This window comes from Lagenorhynchus albirostris, chromosome 16, assembly GCF_949774975.1.
Source record: "Lagenorhynchus albirostris chromosome 16, mLagAlb1.1, whole genome shotgun sequence".
Taxonomy (NCBI): domain Eukaryota; kingdom Metazoa; phylum Chordata; class Mammalia; order Artiodactyla; family Delphinidae; genus Lagenorhynchus; species Lagenorhynchus albirostris.
Window position 1 is genome coordinate 76175501 of NC_083110.1, and position 24722 is coordinate 76200222.

The 24722-nt window shown below is 51.1% G+C and overlaps 1 protein-coding gene across 5 annotated transcripts in view; it reads right to left on the bottom strand.

Annotated features, from left to right (window-relative positions):
* The window catches only part of CHST15 (carbohydrate sulfotransferase 15), a 98902-nt gene that overhangs the window by 20950 nt on the left and 53230 nt on the right, over positions 1 to 24722 (bottom strand). For all 5 annotated transcript variants that reach the window (XR_009535996.1, XM_060125909.1, XM_060125908.1 and 2 more), the window contains 3 exons: positions 23977 to 24123; positions 20669 to 20825; positions 4589 to 4745 (listed from right to left, as the gene is read on the bottom strand). Coding sequence is in view for 4 of the 5 variants with exons in the window: in XM_060125909.1 (XP_059981892.1) it covers positions 4589 to 4745; positions 20669 to 20825; positions 23977 to 24123 (461 nt within the window). In the remaining variant the exon portion in view is untranslated. The remainder of the gene's footprint in view (positions 1 to 4588; positions 4746 to 20668; positions 20826 to 23976; positions 24124 to 24722) is intronic.

The following is a 24722-nucleotide window of genomic DNA, read 5'->3' on the forward strand; positions in this document are numbered from 1 at the left end:
CACCCAGCTTGCACATGGTGTCAGAAGGAAGAGCGTCTTGGGGACTGCCCCCTCTAACTTCAAAGTGGGCTCTAAACTCTTGGCAAGCTCCAAAAAGGAACAGGCCCCTCCCTTTCTGCTCTGAGGCCCCCCTTCTCCGGCACTCCCACCCCTGCCCCTACCCACCACATCCTCTGGGACCCGGCTCCGTGTCCTGCCTCTGGCTCTGCCTCGCTGTGCTTCCCAATTGCTTCTCATTTGCCCCCGTCTCGTCTCTGTTCAGGCCGCATCAGCGCCTGTCTGGCACTGTCACAGCCCCCTGACTGGCGCTCCCACCTCTAGTCTCTGAGCGTGAGCTTCCCACGCAAATGCCTGGCCTCGCCTGGCTCTCCACGTGGGGCAAGTCCCTGGTCTGACTGGACTCCTGGCCCACCCCCTCCCAGCGCCCAGTCTCAGTTCCTGCAGCCGACGCTTTCACATCCTACTTCCTCTCCTTCCCAGCTCGACCTTGAGCTCCTCCAGGGCGGGGACCAGGCTCTTCCATCATCCCAGCCGCAAGTGGCCTGCGCCCAGCCACTCACACTGAACGCGGTGGCAACAATAAGACGGTGAAAAATAGGTACAGACGCTAGTTTCATCTCTCCTAGTCTCACTCCATTTCATCGTTTTTCTAATTGTGTGGGAGGTGGTGGAGGAAGAAAAACAATTAGAGGGGAGAAGCTGTCTCCAAAATCCATTAGCTGCCTACAGCCCTCAGGTTGTCACTACCCTGGACACCAGCTCAGGAAAAGACGTCAAGCTAGGCCACAGCTAAAGAGAAAGTGAGCGCATGCCAGCCTCGGAAATAAATACCCGCGTCGCCTCCAACACAGACAGACGGCTGCGAGGACACCTCCTTGTTAAGCCCTCGAGAGCTTTTCGGCTCTTCGTCAGCCTCCCAGGCCGGCCCCTCCCAGGGAGGACCAGCCCGATGAGCTTTATATCTTCCGGGGAACCCGCCTTTGCTGCTCAGAACCTTCTAGAAGGAAAGGAGCTGGGAGTTTGCGGCAGGAGGAGGGTGTTTTAAAGTAGCTGCAGAGGTCCCTGCGCCTGTCCACGGGTGACAGTATTTCCCTGAAAGCGTGTCTGTGTCTTCGTGGGGAGAGCCCCCTCCACTGGCCCAGGCCTCCGGTAGCTGAGTCTTCTTTGCCAGGAGGGCTGGTCCGGCAGCGGAGGGGCCGTTGGGGGCAGGCAGGGAACAAACCTGGGGGCTCTTCAGGGGAAGAGAGGTGGGGAAGCCTCCCCTGACCCCCTGAACACTCCATCCTCTGGCTCACTCCGACCCCCAGCCCCCTGACCAGTTAAGGGAAGCGCCGCTCACCTCAAGTGACAGTGTACAGCGTGAGCAGCATAACTACTAACAGACCTAGGACAGGCCACTCCACACTTTTTCCGCACCCTTCCCCAGTATCGGCCAGAGAATCAAAATGGAATGAACATAAAAAGGTTATTTAGGGGAAGTGCCCGATACATTTAAAATTTTAAAACACCAGAGCGGAGAGAAGCCTTTGAGGTTACCTGCTTCAGCCGCCTCTTGATGGAAAAAACAACCAAGGCCTAGGGAGTGCGGGGTCCTGCCTGTCCAGGGTCAGCGGAGAAGACCCTCCAGAGCCTAGTCCTGAAGCCAGGTACTTGCGCTTGGGGCCTGTCCCCCCCGTGCTGGGAAACAGCTGAGGAGCCAGTGCAAGGTCTCCCCTGACAGGCACATGCCAAACCTCTCTGGTCCCCATTAGGGATTTGGTTGGAACTCTCTACTCAGCCTCTCCACTAGTTTCACAAACTCCCCATTCATTCATTCTGCAAATAATCTAGTGCATCCTGCACGCCAGGTACCCTGCTAAGCAATGGAGAGACGTTGCGATGTAACAGATGTGGCCCCTGGCCATGTGGCGCTTGTAATCTAGTGGAGACAGAGCTAAAGTGGTGAAGAAACAATTATCTATAATCGCCAGTTGTGACACATGCTGTGGGGAAATGAATAGTGTGGAGAGAGAGAGAACAGAAGGTCAGATTGAAGCCAGACCTGAAAGGTGAGGAGTCCTGCAAAAACCAGGAGAAGCACATGCCGGGGAGGGGAGTGTGGAAGGCTCTGGAACCAGGCTTCTCCAGGCCAAGCACAAAACACACCCACCTGGAGAGCTGTTCAACAGACTGGACTGATGGGCCCACCCCCAAAGTTCCTGATTCTGGGGTCTGAGGCTCAACCTGAGAGTTTGCATTTCTGGCAAGTTCCCGGGGGGACTGATTTTCTTGGTCCAAGGAGCACACCTTGCAAAGCCCTGCTCTGAGGCACGAGGACCTAGCAGGAGAGAGCATGGCTGGAGAGCAGCAGTGGACAGGGAGGCAGGGGAGGTGGCCTGGAGGAGGTGGACAGGTGGGCGGGGCGGGCTCGTGCGCTCAGGGGCCACAGGAAGGCAGGGAAGGTTTTAAGCGGGGTAGCGCCCCGCTCCACGTACGTATGAAAAAGATGGGCCTCCCCGCACTGTGGTTGAGCTGGGATTCACAGCTGGAGGGAAATTCCCTTCTCTCATCCCAGAAATGAAGATTCACCCCGAAGAGGAGGGTTTCCAACCGCTCTTGCCTTCCTGGCTCTTCCCACTATGCAGGAGCTCTCCAGGGACCGAAGGGCCACGGCGATCCGCATGACCTCACGGCCCCGCCATCGCCATCCTGTCACTGATCCTGCCCTGGGGTCTCATTCTGACCAGAGATGCCTCGTCATCCTCAGCAATTCATGGAATTGAATTAAAAAGTACGTGCCTCCCGCCGGTTCAAACCCTCCTTTTTAGGAGCCAGCTAGGGAAGGTGGAAATGCCGTGAGCCTCATCAAAGGCCATGGGACCTGGGATTAGACCCTGAGCCTGCCCATCACAAGCTACATGACTCTGGGTGGGAGAGTTAACCTCTGTGAGCCTCTGTGTCCTCATCTGTAAAATGGGCTTGGATTTCAGGGAAACGGAGAGGACTGAACAAGATGATGCCCTGCAAGGTGCCCCTCATCCTCTCTCTAGCAGGAAGGACAGAAGTTAATCACTGGGGACAACTCTAGACCCTGATCAGCCTGGAGACAGCACCAAAGGAGTCCACATGACAGACCTTGCTAAAACTAGCCCTTATTGACCACTGGCTCCCACATACATCTGCCTTCCCACAATTTGCCACCCTAGAAAGTCAAAGTCCTTTTCCTTTGTCTTGTCACTTCTCTACATATTTATGGTTCTCTTGTTAAGACGCTATATAAGCCCGAGTTCTAACCACCCGCCCAAGTTCTAACCACCCATCCGAGTTACTCATCACCGGGGCTCCCGTGGATATGTGCACGTGTGCATACGCCTGTGTTAATAAACTTCTGTTTGCTTTTCTCTTGTTTATCTTCCATCAGTCTAATTTACAGGGCCCCGGTCAACGAACCTGAGATGGGTAGAGGAAAAGGATTATCTTCTCGCCCCCTACACACAAATGAACTACCGCTCTCTAACCCTTACCACAGCCTAGTAAAGCAGTGCTATTACCCCATCTTATGATGAAGCAACTGAGTCTCAGAGAAGCTAAGACAACTGCCCAGAGTCAGCTGCCCGAGTGGGAACTGAACCCACACCACTCTGGCTCCAAAGGCCACTCCTTCTACCCCACACCCCCAGCCAGATTCTGTGTCGATCCTCTGTGTGCATCCTCCCTGCCAAACTATAAATTCCAGCGGGACAGCCTGGAATCCTACCTACGGCCTCTGTGCACCCTCCAGATAAGATGGCCTAGATAATGAGGAAGAGGGGGTGAACCCTCTTGACTTTGAACCCCACCGCACCTGGGGGTTCCCAAGCCTCCACCTCAAGCAGATCTCACCACATGGCACGCTCAGCAGAGCAAGGCTGTGGACCCCGCTCCGGGGCAGGTGACATATTAGCTTCGCTGAAGAAGGCTTACCCACTGCGGCAAACCTGCTGAAAAGGCACTTGGGACAACCCCGGGTGCTGTGCAGCAGAACACCATCCCTTAGCTAAACCGTGCTGAATTCACCACTAACAGCTTCTTGTGCTTAAAAAAAAAAAAAAAAAAAAAAAAAAAACGGGCAAGAAACGTACAGCTATATTCCTGAAGGCAAACAAGAACAAAGAAAAAAGGGATCAATGGAAAATATGTTTCCATTAAGACCCTGTCGGAGACACTAAAAGTCACTGGTCGGTAATTTTTTAAACCAACAAAACAATCCAGCATTGGAGAGAACGCTCTTAAGACAATCAGAGAGTTGGTCTGCCAATCCTAATTGCAGGGTGTGCTTCCGCAGCCTCACTAAATAGTAATCTTCCTAAATGCGCCCTCATTCTTTCGCAGAGGGAGGAGAGAGCATTGTAACTGGGAGATCGGCGCGGGAGAAAGCAGGGAGCCAGCTGAAAGGGTCCATCAGCTTCTACAGTTTTTACAGCCATGAATATTTGTTTTGCATTAGCCACCGCTCAAAGGCACAGGGAGAGGCATTTGCACATTAAAATGCTTCTCTGTTTATCTGCTAAAATCCCGACGCACAATGCCCTCGCATGATAACCACCGAGCAGCCCCTCCGCGTACGCACAGGCATGGCGTTGTTAAGAGTGTTGTTGTAGACACAGGCGCGCAGTGAATAACCCAGCACGCAAGTTTCAAACAGCTGCAGCGCTTCTGTCACTTTCTCATGGAAGTCATCTGCAGATTTATTCGAACTTGCAAAGTAGAGATAGTCTGAATACAACCTGTGAATAAAACAGATGGGTATCTTTTACCACCGGGAATGTGAAATCTCGACATCTGAGTGACAATGGAAATCTACAAGCAATTATATGACCTCATTTGGTTCATTAAAACACAACCATTCCTCTCACCACACCCCCCACCCACCCCCCACCCCCCCACCCCACCGCCCTGGCAGAGAGCCACTTCCTACCACCCTGGACACCCTCACCCTTCCCAGGGCCACCCGCTCTCCTGGCCCCAGACAAGCCACCCGTAGTCTCTGTGTTTTTTTGTTTTTTGGTTCTTTCTAGGCGCCTCAGGCCGTGACTGTTTTCACAGTAACAGTGAACTTCGAAACACCAGATTACAAAGACCGTACAACAGCAGAGAGAGGCCGTGAAAATTTTATGTCCCCTCCGGTTCCTCTCTCCTCTGCCGGCGGCAGTAATAATGGAACAGCTGTCGCTCTCCCCATATTACAATTCCGCGTGAAATTCCCAGCCCTTACCACAGACTCTGAACGTTAAAACAAAAATTATGAAACGTATCTTTCTAGGTTGATAGGGACCTATTTTTTAACACAGTGTAAAAATACCCCCATGTACGCATGCAGAGGCCTGTAGGCCTACATGTGTGTCCACACACATGGATCTGTTCACACAAACCCCACCGCACGTATGTAACAGTGTTTTCACACAGGAGCAGACAGCGTCTCTCTTTGACCAAACTGTTCTCAGGTTCCTCTGAACCTTCTTCCCAACATGGCCTTGAGTTTTAGACTTCCTTGTGGGTCTCTGTATCGCCAAATTTCAACAAGAATCCTGCTAGGTCCGTTTAGCCAACCCCGCCCCCCTTACCGCTGCTGTTTCTTCTTAGTAACTTCCCATCCACCAACCCACATCCTCCTTGGCTATAATTTCCCACTCTTCCTTGTATTTGGCGTTGGCCACAATCTCGTTCCCCTACTGCAAGACCCGACCACAGTGGTCACTACACCTATTGCTACAGCCCTGAATAAACTCTGCCTTTTACCATTCTTTAACACGAGTCAGAATAATTTTCTTTCTTTCTTTCTTTTCCGCAAATCTTCTGAAAATATACTTTACTGGACTTTCAACATTACAGACAGATACTTTCTGTTACCATGGGATAATTCTTTTCTTATATCAAATAAACAATAAGTAAAACAAAACAAGTTACAGCACTGTAATGAGCACAGCTTTGTTTTAACGTTTTTGGCCCCAGTTTCCCCTGTGGTCTAACTTCTGACGCCCAGGCCCGCTCTCTCTCCCGTACTCTAAGTCATAGCGGGGAGGCGGTGTCTAGCATTAAATTCGTCTGTAAAACAGGAGGACTAATTGTGCTTTCCTCGTGGCGTATAAACAAGATAATCCATAGATTATCAGCTTCTCGTTATCAGCTTCTTATATATCCTTCCAGAAGTTTTCCGTGCACAACATATATCTGCATATTTTGTATTTTTTTAAAACATAGATGTATCAGGTCATATTGGATGGGATCAGTTAATGTATCTATTATTACGGCACTCCCCTATTTACTTAATTTGGGGGAATTTTGAACATCCGTAAAAGTAGATAAGATAGTACATACACAGCAGCCCAATGTAAACCTTATTCCATTGTCACCCAGTAATTTTTTCTTTCTTTTTTTTCGGAAGGGGGGCCACGCCACGTGGACTGCGGGATGTCAGTTCCCTGACCAGAGATTGAACCCGGGCCACAGCAGTGAAAGCACCGAATCCTAACCAGTAGACCACCAGGGAACTCCCCAGTCTTTTTTTTGCGGTACGCGAGCCTCTCACTGTTGTGGCCTCTCCCGTTGCGGAGCACAGGCTCCGGACGCGCAGGCTCAGCGGCCATGGCTCACGGGCCCAGCCACTCCGCGGCATGTGGGATCTTCCCGGATCGGGGCACGAACCCGTGTCCCCTGCATCGGCAGGCGGACTCTCAACCACTGCGCCACCAGGGAATCCCCCCACCCAGTCATTTTTTACATTAACAGAATTTCTGAGTTCTGTTGTGAGTTTCCTATGCCTTTTTCTCCTCTGTTTCTGCAGGCAGAGAGGGTAAGTCTTTCTCTTTTTTTGCTTTTCAAAAGTCACCCCTTTGTTTCTGTCTTATGCCTTTTTCAATGCACACCCTCTAGGGCCCCCCACTGCTCTGCCCGACACCCTGTACTCACACTCAACCCCCAGCTGCCCAGAAACCAGGCTGATTCAGACTGGCTCCCTGCTCTGTGGTGTCACGTTTCTCTCTTTCTCAGCTCCATACTTTCTATTCTGCCAACTTCTCCAACCTATAGCTTCCCTCTTTCCAGGGAAGGAAATTCAGCAAATCGTATTAGGTACCCACAGGTCTGGAGATTGCAGATGTGCACCGCTGACTGCACCCAGAGCTTCCGTCGTGGCACTCAGCCAACCTCACCCCTGCAGAGACGGCAATGCCTTTGGTGCACGGGTCAGCTGCAAACACTCCTTCTCCAGCACCCCTCACCTCTCGCTACAGCTGTAGGCGTTTCCAAAGATTTCCTAAAAAGAGCAGAGCTTCTCAGGGACCAGATTGTCTTCCCCTCTGGCATTTGGCACAGTGCCTTCTACACGGCCCTTTAGAAATCATCCACTGCCAGTGTCCACAGAGGACACCTCTGAGAAGTCTTGAGATGTTTGGGATCTGCTCACAGATTGCCTAGAATCCAAACACACACTGGAAAGTGTTCGTACATCTCAGCCTGGTCAGCCAAACCTCCAAAATGACTTGCTTCAAGACTAGTCGTTAGAGATGCTCAAGTGAGTAGATCCTCCCCCAGATCCATGTTCACCCAAATACAGGACCCAGATGACACTACATTTGTCCCCCCATTACAAGTGTCCCCCCACATTGGCCGTGCTCTTTTCCCCCTTCAAAAACAGAACCTCCATCAAGACAAACATGGCACCTGTCACTGCAGGGTCGGTCGTAGTATAATCTAAAAGCTGATGGATAAACACCAAAACCAGATTTGCATGGACCTCAAAGTGCAGCTGAGCTGTACGCAACTGGGCACCTTGTGGCAATGGGTCTGATGGAGGTCCCTTCTGGCTCACACATTTCCTAGGAGTGCCGTCGATATTACGACTTTGCCCAAGAAGGACGCCTCTGAAACTGTCATCAAAATCTGTGCCTAATTGGAAGTCCAGGTCCAGAGTTCTTACCAAGAACTCCCACACAGCTATCCAAATTCGCTGGCAGAATTGGAATTCTATCACGTAAACTGCCACTTAAAAACCCACCCCTCGGCTCAAGATTTCCGTGCTGAGTTTATTTTGTGGTAATAACATTTCTTGTAGGCGTGTGGCTCATAAATAAAACAAGAGCCTCTCAACCTGGCTGACTTTTAAACACACAGTAACTTCATGAAGAATATTAACTTCATGAAGAATCCTTCCATACAATTCTTTAGAGATCAAGAAGTAGTTCTAGGGGACAAACTGCGACGTGTTCAATGGTCCAACCAGGCCAGCCCAGGCCCACCAGGGTGAGAATACTGATCGTCATCTGTTTGGGGTACAGTGAAATGAACTCAGGACCCCACCTTCTGTGAATCAGGTTCATGGCCAGGCCCACCTCCTCGGGAGGGTGAGGGGAGATTTCTCCTGCCCCTCAGTCCCCCAGGGACCCTGGATCTGCCCACAGCGTGGGTGGTGGGCTTCCTAGAGCCCACACACATGCTGGGATACATGTCTGTAACAAGTCCTTCATGCCCTGTTTGAGCAGGGCCCTCTCCCCTCCCCCTCTCCCACTTGGAGTCTATAGATTTCCCAAAAGATATGCCCAAGTCCTAACCTCCAGTACCTGCAAATGGGATCTTATTTGGAAATAGGGTCTCTGCACACCTAATTATGTTGAAGACCTCCAGATGAGATCATCCTGGATTTACGGTGGGTCCTAAATCCAAGCACTGGTGTCCCTATAAGAAGAGGCTCGGACAGGGACACATGGGGCGAAGGCATGTGAAGACAGAGGCGGAGACTGACGTGTTACCTACAAGCCAAGGGATGCCAGGATTGCAGAAGCCACAGGAAGCTGGGGACCCATGGAGTGGATTCTCCCTCAGAGCTTCCAGGAGGGACTAACCTTGCCAGTACCTTGATTTTGACCTCTGCCCTCCAGAACCATGAGACAATAAGTTTCTGTTGTTTTAAGCCACTACATTTGTGATAATTTGTTACAAGAGCCCCTAAGAAACTAGTCCAGATTCTCAACCCTGATTCCCGAGGAGTCATTTTTGCCAGCCCTCTCTCCCACCCTGAGACCCTAGAAGAGTGACCTGTGTGTACAGGAGGACGATGGCCACATGGCCAGCTCTTCTGCAGAGAAATATGAAGGAGGAAAAACAAAACAGGACCCTTACTTTCCCGGAGGGCACTACTGGGTCCTCCTGAAGAATCAGGTTGGTGCTTCATAAGAATGTCTTCAATGAACAATACTATGATTTCCCCACAACTACTCTCTAGAGAAAAAGAGTCAGATAATGACCTTGGATTAGTGCAAGCCACTTGGTTGGCCCTAACCATTCAGAAAACGTTGAGAAGGACAGCAAATATATCATGAATAAGTATCCAAACGGACCTCGAAACGCTAGAGTAGGCATGAAACGGAGGAGCACCCTAGGGTCCTCGCCCCCCGTGTCCTCGCCCTCCGTGTCCTCCGCCTGCCTTTTGTCTGTAACCGAAGAATAAGTTTAATCAGAGAAGTGAGAAAATGCAGAAACAAAGGAAAACAGTCCAACAGACTAAGTAATACCAGTTTAGTCATAAAGCAAAGCCAAGGACCTTTAGTTCCTCCTCAAGGGCTACAGATCATATTCTGAGCCACATCCTGCGAGCTGTCTCATAGATACTGAAACCCCCGCCAGGTGGAGGAATGATGACCAGACGACTGTAGCCACGACATAAGCTGCCACAATTCCGAGAACTGGCCTCAGGAAAATGGGAACAAACCGACCCTAGAACTGAAGATTAACTGTACTTAAAACAATCAAGATGATGCTGGTCAGACCACCAATGACCAATTTCAAGATGACTGTCAGAGGTGGCTGTGCTGTTTCTGCACGCAGCCCTCTCCCTCCTTCTATAGAAGCTCTTGCCCCCTGATTGTCGGGGGAGGGGGAGTCGGCCTTTGGACAGGCGTCCGCCCTCCCCCACCCTGCTGGTTGCCGGCATCCAAAGTAAAGCAAACTTTCCCTTCCACCAACCTGGCCTCTTCATTGGCTTTCGAGCAGCCAGACCCCCACTTTCGGTTATAGGCGCACTCATGTAACAAATGGAAACGTAAAGAAATCAGCCTAAGCGTCCACATTTGAGTCTTTAAAACCAACTGTACAATGATGAAGTAGGGGAAAGAGGCCAACCTGGAAAATGCACAAGGGATTTAGTTGACATAAGTATATAACGAATCCTCACAGAACTGCAGGGACACTGACGCGACTCCGGGATGCATTAATAAAGGTACGGCATTGAGAATGTGGGAGGGTGTTGCTTCCTCCACCCTGGCAGGTCCCAGCCCCAAAGGACACTTGCCTTTAGTGCTGGCTGACAGACAGTAAGGGGGAAGGAGCCGTTCCATCTGGAGAAGCAGGACTCAGCAAGAGGGATGCCAGCTTCAACAGCTAAAAGGGTATTCGGAGCTGGGAAAAGACATGTCCCAGACTCCTGAAGGACTGACCCTAGGTAGAAGGGTCAGGAAGAAAGGCTGGTTTGATCCCGTCCAGCATGGCGGGAGCGGCCCCAGCGGCAAAGGTCAAGGCTGGAGGGGCTGAGAGCTCCCTGGCTGGGTGAGGGCCAGCTGACCCGATCCCCGCCCCCAGCCCTGAGTTTTGGTGCTGCCAACCCCCCTCCTGCGGGACCACCTCATCTTCTGACTCTCAAACCCTCCCAAACAGATGGGTGTTATATGTGGCCAGAACTGTTTCCAACAGCAATTCCAAATATAAGTCCAAAGACATTCCAGGCCTCTGTGCTGCGGTTATTTTGAAGGCCACTGGGGTGGCCCTGGGACGGCAGGCCTGCTCATGGGGGTGAGGTGCCTCTTCTGTGCGGGGCAGAGGTCCCGGGACCCCAGCACTGCTGGGAAGGGGAGTGGATGTGGCAGGGGCTCCCTCCACCTGGTGCCTCTGGAAGGGATCGCGTCTCTTCCCAAGGGAACAGAGGAGTGGCCATCAGTGAGCTTGCAGGTCTCAACATGTAAAATCTTGGTGGTTACCCAAGGTCACAGCTGAATGCACCCAACAGTGACAGGGCACTGCTCTGAGCCCAGGTGAGCAGAGATGGGTGTATTGATCATCCGGAAAACAGGGGCAACCACTACTCCGTGGGCCCCTCCTCCAGCCAGGCTCACTCGAGTGCTGTACAGGTTCAGCTCCCAGAATCCCCTTGGTGTCCACCCGCCACGTGCCTGCTCGTGGCTACTGAGGGCTGCCCTCCCCCGGCCCTGTGCTCGGCACTGCACGTGTATCCTCCTTCCCTGTTCATAACCAGCCTTTGAGATGTGCACTGTCGTTACCAGTCTTACAGAGCTTCCTAAGGTCATGCGGCCCAGGAAGCCTCAGGGCTGGCCCCAAACCCACCCAGGCCTGCCTGACCCCAAAGCCCACTGACCCAGCAGGACCTGGCCCAGCCTCACAGTCTAGGGATGTAGCCAATCAGCAGCTGACTTGAGAGGGGCACTAGCCAGCTGATGCTCTGGGGGTTTTGTTTGTTCTTAAGATTTTATTGTTTTAGGTGCAGAGTGATTTGGAAGCAAGAGTCAGTTCTGTTACAGAACTACTCAGTAAGTTACAGGAGACTGAAGAGCAGTCGCACGTGTAATAGAGCAGCAAACATTCAGGACGAACAGGAGTGGCACTGGCGTGACCAGGAAAAGCAGATGTGTTTACGGAGCACCGCACGGGCATCTAGAAATCACAGCAACAACAAACAGAGGTTCAGGTACGTGTCACAGTTTCCGTCCTCACTTCCTGACCTTTCATCACTTGGATAAGCTACCATTCATTGGTCACTGCAAATAGCTCATTCGATTTTACCCGTCTGGCTCTGAGAGGACAAGGTAGGACAAGGTACACGTTGATCGGCGTTCCCTCAAGGCGGGGCCCCTGCAGGTTCCGGCTCCTGCGTTACTTGTTCAGTGAGACAACCCCCTGCGGCGGGTTTCTCCTCCTTTTGTGATATTTTTGTTCATACCATGTTTAAATTGAGAGGTAATCCACACACTGTAAAATTCACCCTTTTAAAGTGAACGATGTAGTCGTTTTCAGTAAATGCACAAACTTGTGCAAACACCAGCATCATCTAATTCCAGAACATTTTCATCACCCCAAAGGGACAGATGGCTTTCACCTGTCAGTCCCCAGAGGGCCTGGGTCAGAAGTCGCTCGGATCCCCCAGCCCAAGAGGCCCCCAGAAGCTCGAGCCTCAGGGTCAGGTCTGCCCAGCCAAGTGCAGGCTGTCAGAGGCCTGGAGCTTCGCCATCTCTCCTGGCTTCCGCTCACCCCTCGGCCGTCTCAGGGAGCCGTGCTTGGAGGAAAGACCCGGAGCAGATGCTGAAGCTGTGGACGGCTGGGGGCGGCCACGGCTGCTGGATGGGCTCACCCCAGGCCGTGCTCGCCCCGGCCTCCCTGTGCTCCCGGAGCACCTGCCGGCCAGCCACATACGTGTGAAAGGTCACATTTCATCACCAGCAGCCCCGCAGCGTGGGCTCACTCACATCTTCTAATCCACCCCCTCCCCCGTGAGAGCACAGTGTTCCGCGGCTGTGGAGGGTCACATACACGTGGTTACCAAAGTGACAGCCAGAGCAGCCCGACATTACTCTCCATTTGCTGGTGTCCATATCCAAATCACTGATTGATCACTTCCCGACCTCCGATACGGTGTCATCAATAATGATTATATTTATTTTTCCTACAGGAAAAAGTACCCTTTAATGTAGCTGGGAAGGAGGCCCTTTCGTCCACTGAATCACACACCGTGAACATCTCATTACGAGGAACACTGAAGCAGGACTGGCCAGAGCAGCTTATTTGGAGGAAATGTCTTGAGTCACCCAGGCTGTGCCTGTGGGTGACACTGATGCAGTTCATTTTCTGCCAGAGAAGAACATACAGGCTTGAGCCTAAAAAGGTCCAAAGGGATGCAAAGCTTCTGGTTCATGGGGGCTGCCTGGGCCAGGTCTTCTGCTCCCCTTGAGCACGAGAGGGGTTCTGGGTCACCCCCCCACCACCACCGTTTCTCCCTGAGCATCCAATCACGGGGCCTTGGTGAACATCCACAGAGGGAGGCAATGCCAACATCCTCTCTACCTACGAGCCCGGTATGTCTCACAGAGCACTTTCACTTGATGCGCCCGTGATCCCGACACCAGGTGTCTCTACAGGTGAGGAAAGGCAGGCGCACAGAGGATGGGTGGGGTACCCCTGCGTAAGGCAGCAGCGAAGCCAGACCTAGATCCCCAGGTGGCGGACCTCATTGCAGAGCGATGGCCACCACTCCCCAGGCTGGCCGGGCTGTGACACGGGCCGCGTTCACTCATCAGCCCCGCACTCTGGGTAGCAGACGTCCCTGAACTCCACCTGGCGGCCCAGAGTCAGCGCTCCGTGCCCGCATCACCTTCCAATCTCTGCAGACCGAGGACAGCGCTCGTCGGCACACAGAGCCTCCCTCTGCAGACCAGCCATGTGGGAACGCTCAGGTCTGCCAATGACTTCGTAAACTTCCCCCAAAATAAACAGCATTCCACACACAGGAATTTTCAGCACGATGGTTCTTCTCCCACCAACAACAAGATGCGGTCCCTCCCCAGGCGGTCACTCCTGAACGGCTTTCAGAGAACAGGGCGCGTGGCCCCAGCCCGGAGCCGGCCAGCCGCCCCTCCCTGCCCTGGGCAGCTCACAGCGCAGCTCTATCAAAGTGACCTCACACCACTTCTAGGGCCCATACAAAGGTGTGTCAGTGACACCCAGACAGGCAGCTTCTGAGAAGCAAAATGCCTGAATTCACCAGGAAATTAACAAGCAGCTTAGGACGCCCCCCAACAGTCTTCCTCAAGACCGCTGCCTTAGGATTCCTAACCCTCCAAGGTCTTAAAGCGGGAAGAGAGAAGAGAGCAGGACCTGGGGGGGCGGGGGAGTGGAAATTGATCTGTGGCTGTCGTCACGGCCTTTATACTCCAGCGCCCCTACACCCCGCAACTGCATCTCTTGCCCACAGGGGAGCTCTCCTCATCTCCCTTTGAGAGAGTTTACATTAAAAATCAATCTGTCGGTGCTTTTTAATCCTCGTGCAAATCTGTTATAGAGAAAACATGGCCTTGGAGCGCCAGAGCTCCTCTTCTGCCTGAGAACATGTCTCTGGCACTAAATCGGTGCTTCCAGAGACCTGGAGAAGTTGGGCCGTTTGGAGAAGGTTTTCGGCACCTGTTGAGTCACAAGAGAGATTCTCGTCCGGAGTCAGAGGTCCACAGCACTTCCGAAGCTTCGATCCGGCTCAGCTCCCTCCTACGAGACCTGGTTACTGCCCTGGGTCAGCATCCTGATGCCGCTGATATGGAAGTAAGTGAATGAGCAGAGTCCAGGCTTAGGTACCTACACAGACTGGCATCCTTACTGCTCACAGAACTTTGCAGAAGAGGGGAGCCATCCTAGTCCTGGCTGCAGTTCAGTCCCTTCACTGAAAAGCCCTGCCCCACCTGAGGTTCAACCTCCCCAGGTCAGACACAGCCAACGGCTGGTGGGTGGGAGATGCCTCGCGCAAGGGCCATCTCAGCTGCGCAGCTCCCCGTGGGGCTGGCTGAGACCTCTGTTGTGACCCCTCCCTCTGTCAGTCCTGCCCTGTCGCCCCTCACAGGGGTTGTCCCGAAAGCACTCATAAACCTCCTGCACACAAAGTGCTGTCTCAGAGTCTGCACCCCACTAACTGACCTACGACAGAGGTGGAAAGCTTGGATCCTCGGTCAGACTGACATGGGATTGAATCCCAGTCTGGCCACTTATTAACCAGGTGACGGTGGATAGGTGACTTAACCCCACTGAGCCCACACACCTCAGCTGTGACGCATCATGACAGCCCTCTCACCTGCTTGCAAAGTTCAAAGGAGGCGATGCCTGAAAAGGGCTTAGCACAGAGCCAGGGTGGAGTAAGTGCTCAGTTACTGCTAGGTTCCCACCCCTCCACTGGATGAAGACTCCAGGAGGGCAGACAGGAAGGACTTTGCTCTCCAATCCATGCAGTGCATCCAGCACATCAAGGTGCTCAATAAACGTCTCGTGAGTACATGAGTGCTTAGTTTGGTTATTGTCATTATTTGCCACTAATGTGGCCTAACAATAATAGCTAATAATTATATAATATTTACCATCTGCCCAGCACTGTTTAAACATGCTACAAGCATTAAGTCATTTAATTCTCACAACTCTAGAGGTAGGACTATTTTCCCCCATTTCACTGATGAGGACATGAGGCACAGAGAGGTTGAGTAACTTGCCCAAGGTCACACAGCCAGTGAGTGGCAGAGCTGGGGTTCAAATACAGACCATCTGGTCCCTGAGGCTGTCTCTCTACCACAATGATCCTGGGTCCTTGTTCACCACCCACACATGCCACCAGCCACTCTGGAGATGGAGTGAAATTCATGAAAGGTTCAAGGTTCTAGTCCAAAGGTTCATCCCCACTCATTACTCTCTGTTTGAATGAACAACGGTACATAAATGGATGCATTTCATTTAGAGCTTCATTCCTTCCATTCCTAGTTTACCACCATAAGTAGAATAATTATTTAACCAGCCCAGTGAGTTGTTAAAAGAAATCAGTTTATAAAAGCACAGGAAGAAGAAAACTCCTTAGGTTCCAAGGTTCAAAACATTTGGGTCAAAATCAAGTTCTACTCTTAATGGAGCTGTGCTCTCTTCCCTTCTGACTTACCTTCATTAACCGTGAAAACCAAAGGCTCCTGAGGTGGTCATTTCCATGCACTGTGGTAAGACTACACCCAGAATTAAGACCAAGACCCAGAGATGGTAAAGTCCGTGACCGATGGCGCAGGACCACTCTCCGAACGCCTTCTGAATGAACTACATTGGAGACAACCACCTCTGCGTTAAGAGTCAGCCTCTATCAACCGTCTCACAAATGAAGAGACAGGAGGCCAGTGTGAGCACTGTTGAAAAGAAGTCTTGTCCACTTGAGCGCTGAACTAAATGAAGGAAAATCCTGCTTGTAATTGGTGGCTTCTTTTTAATTAACTGGGCCGATTTAGCCTAGTTAATTCAAATTAATTAACTTGAATTTTAAAGTATCATTATCTCTAACATAGAGAAACTTGCAACAGGAATTCCTGGCTGGCCCTTTTGGCCCTTAAGAAACATCCCATCTGCTTTCCACTATTCTCTCTTCCCCTCCAGAAAAATAAATGGACTTGCTGTTTACAACCTCCTCTGGAAACTTTAGAGTGATTGATTTGATTTTGCTTACAATTCCAACATTTTCAAACCCTCTGCCTTTGATCAGTTATAGAAATAAAGGCTAAATGTCAATGTAAAACTAGAAATAAAGGTTTCTCCCCACTCCTCTCCGAGCCTATCTGTAGAAAGAAAGAACAATTTGGTCCAATCCCACTGGCAGCAAGCAACTCAGGGAATCTCGCACTTGCAGAAGTGCAAGGTCACGGAATGGCTGAAGTGGCTAACGGCACAGGACCCAGTTAGACTAATAGAAACCTGGGTCCCAAGTGTTTGTTTCTTCAAGAGTGACCTAACCACCCAGAATTTATCATCCTTTCTGGTTGGGATGGGAAATAAGCCAGTCATTTCAGGCCATAAGTCACGGAGTTCAAAAAAGAAGAAATTCCTATTGTTACATACTTTTATAAATGTTTAAAAAGCAATAGAACAGCTGCTACTGTCGGTAACCCACACAGAAAATACACACATGCACACACACTCCCCAACGCATGTGCGGGCCCTGCCACGACACATGGTGCTACACTGGTACTTGCTCTTCTTCCGGCTCTAAGGGTGTGCTTTCCTGGAGGAACAGAGAGCAGCACGGGCAAAGGAGGTGTGCAAGGTAACTTCCTTTTTAAAAAAAAATATTTATTTACTTATTTATTTATTTGGCTGCGCCGGGTCTCAGTTGCGGCACGCGGGATCTTTTAGTTGCGGCATGCGGGATCTTTTAGTTGCGGCATGCGGGATATTTTAGTTGCAGCACGTGGGATCTAGTTCCCTGACCAGGGATCGAACCCAGGCCCCCTGCATTGGGATCGTGCAGTCTTAGCCACTGGACCGCCAGGGAAGTCCCGGGAGGCAACTTCTAAGATGGTCCCCAAGAGCCTCACTTCTTGGTATTCACTCCCTGTAATCTCCTCCCCTTGACTATGGCCTGGACTTTGTGACTTGCTTCTCATCAAGAGAACGTGGCAAGGGTGATGGGCTGTCACTCTGGTGCTCAGATTACCAAAGATGAAGGCTTCCAACTTGGTAGCAGCTCTCTCCTTTGCTGGCTCTGATGGAGCAAGCAACCTCTGATGTTGTTGAGGCCCAGTGGCAAGGTACTGAGGGAAGCCTCTAGCCGACGGCCAGTAAAGAACGGTGGCCCTCCTTCCAACAGCTCTTGAGGAACTGAATTCTGCTAACAACCACACAAGCTTGAAAGCAGATCCTTACCCAGTGAAGCCTTCGGATGAGGCCCTGCCCTGGTGACACATTGACTGCAACCTTGGGAGAGACCCTGAAGTAGAGGATCCAGGAAAGCTATGTCAGGTGCCGACCCACAGAAGACAGTGTGAGATAGTGTGTTGTTTTAAGCAGCCAAGTTTCTGGGTGATTTGTTACGCAGCAGTAGATGACAAATACAGTAGGCAACCCCACGACTGGGTCAGCTTCCTGATGAGGCTGTCACCATGGCAACCTGCCCTTCTCCTTGGTACCATCACATGCATCATGAGAGTCAATGTGTCGCTTTCCTGACAAAGTACAGCTCCTGGAGGACAGGCACCTACACATGTCTGCTCAGCACCAAACATGGTACCCAGCATGTGACTGGGAATTGATGAACATTTTAACTGATGATCTCTTTCTGTTAAGTGAGCACCAGGAAGTTAAGAACCTTCAGTTTCTGGTATAAATAGAGTATCTGTTCCTTAAAAAAAAAAAAAAAAAAGGAAACAAGAGGACACCATCTTGGGCCCAAGAGCCTTCTAAAAGGGGGATTTTGGGCTGGGGTCTGAGAGGAGAGTCAGGCAGGTCCAGCTCCCCACTCAGTGCCTGAACCCAGGCAGCACGACGACCCTACCTATTAAAAGCTCGCCTTTATGGTGCGTGTGTCCTCAGAGGTGGACTCAGGACTGTGGGGAGAAAGGGACACACTCAGGGAAGCTGGCCCCGCTCTCCAAGAGAACACGCGGTCCTTCCCTTCGTGCTCTCCGTTCTCCCTACTCAGAACGCTCCTTCCCCTTGACCACCTTGCTACTCTGTTCACTTGGCAAACTCTTACTCAGCCCTCAAAACCCCGCCTGGCCTCAGCTCCTCCAGAATGGCCTTTCTGGACCCCCGACTAGGAGCTCCTTCCCTCTTCGGTGCCACACTTCGCCCTCCGTCCCCACCCAGGCTGAACCGCAGACGGTAACGACCATGGCCACGCCTGTGAGCACCCCATCCCCAACGCTCCCACCTCTGTGCCCAGGGAGTGACAGAGGCTGAAGTTTCACCCTCTTGGCCCTCTGGAGTCAAGGCAGTGTGACCTCCCACAGAAGGAGGAACAGGGAGATGTGACAGGAAGACACTGGACGAGCAGCGAGCACCCCCGAGAGAGAATGTTCCGGCCTCGTGAACTGCAGCAGGGGCGGCCCGGGGGGCGGGGGGCGGGGGCATGGCAGAGCAGCTGTGAAAACACCTCAGTGGGCAGCGTGGGGTCACTTAATCACCAGGCCTTTCAAGGCTGACGGTTATGTAATCTTGTCCACACAAGAATATGACTGGTTTGTGTCAAGTGTTCTCAAGCCGTGGGGGACCAGCCCACGCTCTGAGCAGAAGGGTCAAATTCCTGCCTCCCGAGGTATGGGAACTAGCAGGCAGGACGTGGCAAGCTGCTCCGAGGTCAGGGCTGCCTCCGTAGCAGAGCGGATGGATTCCCGAGGCTGAAGGAGGTGCAGCATCGAGACAGGCCCCATGGTGCGACACAGGAGGGCTGCAGGGGTGGAGACGGAGCAAGGGCCATCCAGCTCTCTGACCAGATGACTGTGGTGCCCGGGGGCCATTCGGAGACGCCACGATGGGGACAAGGAGGTAAATCAACAATTCGAAATGAAAGAAGCAAGATGTAAGACTGCATATTCACACAGCTGCACACCACACGCGCGCACACACACACACACTACACTTATCTACAAAGATACGTACTTTGGAAGAAACTAAGCAAAATAAAAATAATGACTATCTGGGTGGGAGATTATAGGTGTTTTTAAAATTGTCATCATCGGCAAGGCTACGGGGCCAGGAATTTACGCCATCCAAGGAAGGAACTGGGGGTTCCCTAGTGTCCTAGGGCTGCTGTAACACTACCACAAACCTGTGGCTTATTACAGCAGGAATTTCTTCTCTCACAGTTCTGAAAGCCGGAAGTCTGAAATCCAGGTGTCAGCAGGGCCGGTTCGCTCTGGGGCTTCTGAGGAGAATCTGTTCTGGGCCTGTGTCCCACTGCTGGGGCTGCCGGCCTCCCCGGGCGGGCTCGGCTTCTGGCAGAATCACTCCAACCTCTGCCTGCAGCCTCACATGTGTCCTCCCTGTGTCTGCAGGTCTCGGTGTCCAAATGTTCTCTTCTCATAAGGACACCAGCTCTTGGATTAGGGCCCACCCTCATCCAGTGTGACCTCATCTTAACCTGAGTCCGTCAGCAAAGACCGTATTTCCAAACAAGGTCACATTCACATACATCTTTGTGGGCAAGGGTGTCATTAATTAATGAAACCCATAACAAGAGGCATTTGGCTCAAAGGAAAATAAGACACAGGGCTGTGGCCGCCGTCTTCAATGTCTGGCAGGCTCTTCCGTTTAGAAGGATCAGACATGGGCTGTGTAGGGAAGAAATGGGTCCGAAGTGTCGATGCTCCTAAAAGACAGACTTGGGCTCAAAACAGGAAGGATGCTCTCTCAGAGCTGTCTGAGCAGGACTGGCCATTCTGGGTGGGGAACTCCTGGACCATACTGGAGCCTCTTATCTCTGGTGTAGGGGTACTGGCCAGGGCGGGGGCGGGGTGCAGGGGTGGACTAAACGATTTTAAAGTCCTGGCAGCCCTAAGACTCTGCCATCCGCACAGGCGTCGTCAGTGACCTCAGCATCACCCAGTGCCAGCCTGGCCACCCTTAGACAACCCTCGGTTCAATACCGTGCTAGCCTGGCCTCATCTGCACCGGGCACCTCCTGCCCTCTGCAACAAAGCAGCTCTGTCTGTCGTTTTCTGCCTTTTGGTGTCTCAAGGAAAGGTGGAGCTTGCACGTTCAGAGCCAACAGGATAAAGGCATCAATCAAGTCGGGAGACAAGGAATTCTAGGAGTTAAACCCTGCGGAGAGCTTCGATATCCCCAATTCTAAGGGCATTTTTCATGGCCGGACATCACCCAAGGGGCATGTCCCGAGGTCAGACCGGCCGAGGCCGCAGGCCCACAGACCAGGGTCAAAATGGCTAAGGAAAAAATCCTCGGTTTATTTAGATGCAGTGAAGATTGCCCCAAGAATAATGTTTACATACGAAACAGCAGTAACATTGCAAGTTAAGCTTGTTTATTAAAAAAAAAAAAAAAGAAGCAGCAGCAAAATCTTGTTTCTGATGAGAAAGAAGACTGTTCTTCAGAACTGCCTTTTCTTTTCCCAGAACGAAAAATCTACACTGCTCACCTCTCCACAGGGTCCCTCAGCATGACGATCAGTTTCGCGTCTGGCTGAAAGGCGTGGATGAAGTCCTGGGTCAGAAAGGGGGGCTCGCCATCCGTGCTGTTGTCGTAGAAGAACGTCCAGGCGTTGTTATCCCACATGGTGGAGGCGCTGGCCTCCCCTGGAAACGGAAAACGAGTGAGCAGTGCTGAGTTACAGGCTCCCACAGAGCAGCCTGAATTAGGGGCCAAACCTGGCTGTGATACCTTCTTAAATAGGTGTTAGCGGGTGAGCTGGTCTGCCACGCTGGCAGACGGGACTCCGGGCAAAGGAGGCTGATGACCACCCTCTGCTGCCGTGTCACCCCCTCCCCTCTGTGACCTCCATCTGGAGATCGAGGTGATCCACGCAACACTGAGCACCCCTCTTCCTCCCAGCTCCTCTCTCCAGGATGTGCCAAAAAACCTCTACTAGCATCTGGCCTCCCAATTTCACGATGTTTAACTTGCTAACGGTGCATAGCCCTGTGGCATTTTAAGGGCCCGCTGAGACTGTACTAGATGGTTCCCTTCAGAAAGTATCAGGGATGAAGGAGAAGTTCGGGGATCCGAACTTCTGGGTTAATCATTTTGCTCCTTGAAATTGCTGTGGCGGCCTTTTTCACTGATCATTTACTTTTCTCCCTCTCAATGACAGTTATTGCTTCCGGCATTGTTTTTATCCTCATTTCTCATTAGGAAACTGCACGCAATCTGCATCAATCTTCCCTTGAAATCACAAGGGTCGGTCCCAGTGCACATTCTAAGACCAAACGAGAGGAAGGCTTTGCGGGAAGGCTCATGCGACCTCGGTCCTGCGTGCCCATCCACCCCGTCACCCTGCACACAGGTGGCATTCACTCAGTGCTGACTGCGTGAGCAGGAAGCTGGTTCTAGCCCCTGTTTGATCACAGTCTGTGTGAATGAAGCATGATAACGTTAAACACACATTCTAGGACAGGGGAAAGGACAAGACACAGACATTTCAACATTTCTATCTCAGATAACTGAACCAATTCCCTGACTTTTTTTTTTCAGGACCATCTTCAGAGACTTAGAAAGAAAACAAATCAATCAATTAATTATACCCTCGATTTCCCAACACTTTACATGGGATTATATGATACATCTCCAAGTCACTTATTCAGTGAAAATCTGAGCCAAAAGACTGAGTCTCTTTGATCAGTGATGAGCACATCACAGTCATGCAGAGTGTTAGCAGGGCCCAATTTATTCTGTTGGATGTGCAATCATGTCCAGGTGAGCATTACTATTTTGATCTTTATTTCTATTTTTTTAAGAGATAATACCATAGAATACAGAAAAAACAAGTCAATCAGAAGTCCTTTGAAAATTCTACTCACAATGAATAAGGGAATATTAGGACAAGGGAAGTATCTAAAACTTAGTTGGCACAAATTTTGTCAGTCCCATAAATGAACTGGTTCTATGCTTGTCCATCCACCCATCCATCTATCCATCCTTCCTTCATTCATCCTTCATCCATCCAGGCAGAAAGCTCTGATTTGGTGTCTAATATGTGCCCGGCACTATGCTTGGCACTGGGGATAGATGCAGGAAACAAGACAGACCCTTCCCTCTCGAACCTCATAATCTAGGGGAAGATCAATAATTCAATAAACAATCAGAGCCCCACGTGAGCACTTTGACAGGGCAGAGCCGGGTGGCCATGAGAGCAGAGGCAGGGGCCTTTCTCTGCACTGGGGAAAGGTTCTCTGGCCTTTCCCCAGCCCAAAGAACCCAGCCACTTGAGTCCTTCATGACTCCAGCCATTAGCCCAGACCATTGAGAAAAGGCCCTCTCTGACCCATCAGCCAAGATGAAAAAAGACCAGTATGCTTCTACCAAGGATCTAACGAAAGAACTGAAGCAGAGTTCAATCACATTTCAGGGCTGGGAAGAGCCCAGAACTGATCTGGCCCAACAAGTCCATTTTACAGATGAGCAGACTGAGTTCACGAACACAAAGACCGACGTGTCACATGGCACAGAGCGGGCTGGTGGCACGATCAGAGCTGGATGCCAGCTTTCCATCTACCGTGAAATTCAATAAACTCTGCTTCAAGTGAACATCAGAGCTGTAGATATATTCCTTAGTTTTCATTTCTAAATCCAGAAGTAAATAAAATTAGGAAACCAAAACTAAAGCCTTCCTTTTTCATTCATTATCTTAGGCTCTATTTCTGGACCCTAGGATGCATATTTTTAGCTCTTTCCTAAGAACATGAGATTTTCCCAGAGGCATATGGTATGGGAGTCACAGTCAAATATTAATTAAGATTTGTAATTTGAGGTGTTAGAACTCAAGGCTGCAAGAAAACAGCTAGTAGCCAGTTCACACTGGGTGAGAGGGTGTGATCTCAACTGGCTCCTAGGACCCGATTTCTTTGAGTTAAAAATAAATAAATAAATTGGGGCTTAGGCGTGTAAGCCTGTCCCCCTGGATATGGGAGTCAAGTAAACATCCATCTTTCAAATGGTTGATTCCAATTCCTTTTAGTCACTAATAGAGTCACCGAATTTAGAGAATCAAAACATAACAGATTTAGGAGAATAAAAAAATAGATCACTGCCTCAGGTAATCAATTTAAGCAAAATATGTGATTCAATTTCTCCCTTTCAGAGGTGTAAGTGGATAAATGTCTTCTCCTAAGCTGAATCCAATAGAGAGAGTGAATAGATATGTTTTTTATAAAACACTCTTGTGAATTTTTTTTAATGACTATTAATCAAACCACCTCATTTTGAATGTCTAAAGGCATCAGCTTGACAAGGCCTAAGCTTTTTCAACAGCAATTAGTCACCCACGATGCAATAGGGCGGCGTCTGTTTCAGGAGAGGCCACCTCCGTCTTTGCAGGGTCCCAGCGGCCAGGGAGTACAAAAGCCCCAAGAATTAAACTGATGACTAACTGGTTCATTTTACATTCATGATCCCCCAACCAAACTTACTCAGGTGGGTGTATCATGAAAAGAAATCAAGCATGCAAGCTTAATTCAAGTAAATGCAAAGAAATGGCAACTTTTCCAAAAAACCAGTTCCGGTGTGCTTGAGTCTCCACGGAACTAGAGTCTACTAAACATTTCTGCTTTATTGAAGTTGCACGAGCACTATGAACCTTTTACACGGGGGTGAGAGTGATGGCTAGCGGGGAAGTGCATGCACGGCAGCTGCCAGCAGCCAGCATGCAAATGCTCGCAGGTGCAGTGAAGCCCGGCCTGGCCCGGGGCAGAAGCAGGGGGGGCCCTCGCGGGAGTTACACGGACGCCATACCGATAATGATTCTATTCATCTTGCTCTGTTCCTTTGCAGAGCTGGCCTGCAGTCCTTGATGAATCTGGTGTGCAGCCCGGTCAAAGAGGTCCAGATAATCTTCCACGGGATAGCGGTCCCGCAGACCATCTCTCAGGCGGACGATTCCTACAAGAACCAGGAAGCAGGAGTTAGGACAAAGCTGCCACGGCTGGGCTGATGGCTTCTGGGGAGTGACCACAGGGGATGGAAAGGTCCAAGGGCCCAGCTGCAGCAGCCAAGGCTCAGCCCGAGGAGCTGCAAGAGAGGGAGGGGCGTCTGTGAATGGGCCATGATCCTTTAACTCACGTGCACTTCGAGGGGTGGAATGCACCACCATTAAGCTGCACGGTAGCCGCTGAAAGGCTGGCATGCCTGTTCAAGAACTAGAATCGAGTCTACTCGGAGGGACAGAGAGTTTGGGGCTGGTTAACATGTGCACCAGGTGAGGCCCCCCAGGGGCGGGGCAGCAGTGGCGTCAGGATACACACACTGGATCAAAAGAAAAGGCAGCCCATCGGAGGGGCGGCATCCTTTGAAGCTCAGATGAGTCTTCTACACCAGGGCCGACCAGCATCTTCCTGAGGTTCTATTCCATCAAGCAGTCTGTCCATCTGTCCAAACAATAAGGGGAATCGACGGTCCCCGGACGGACACCTGGGTTATTCTGGCATCAGCCACATGCAGCCTAAATTTTGCCCTTGCCCCAGAAGTGGGTACGTTTCACT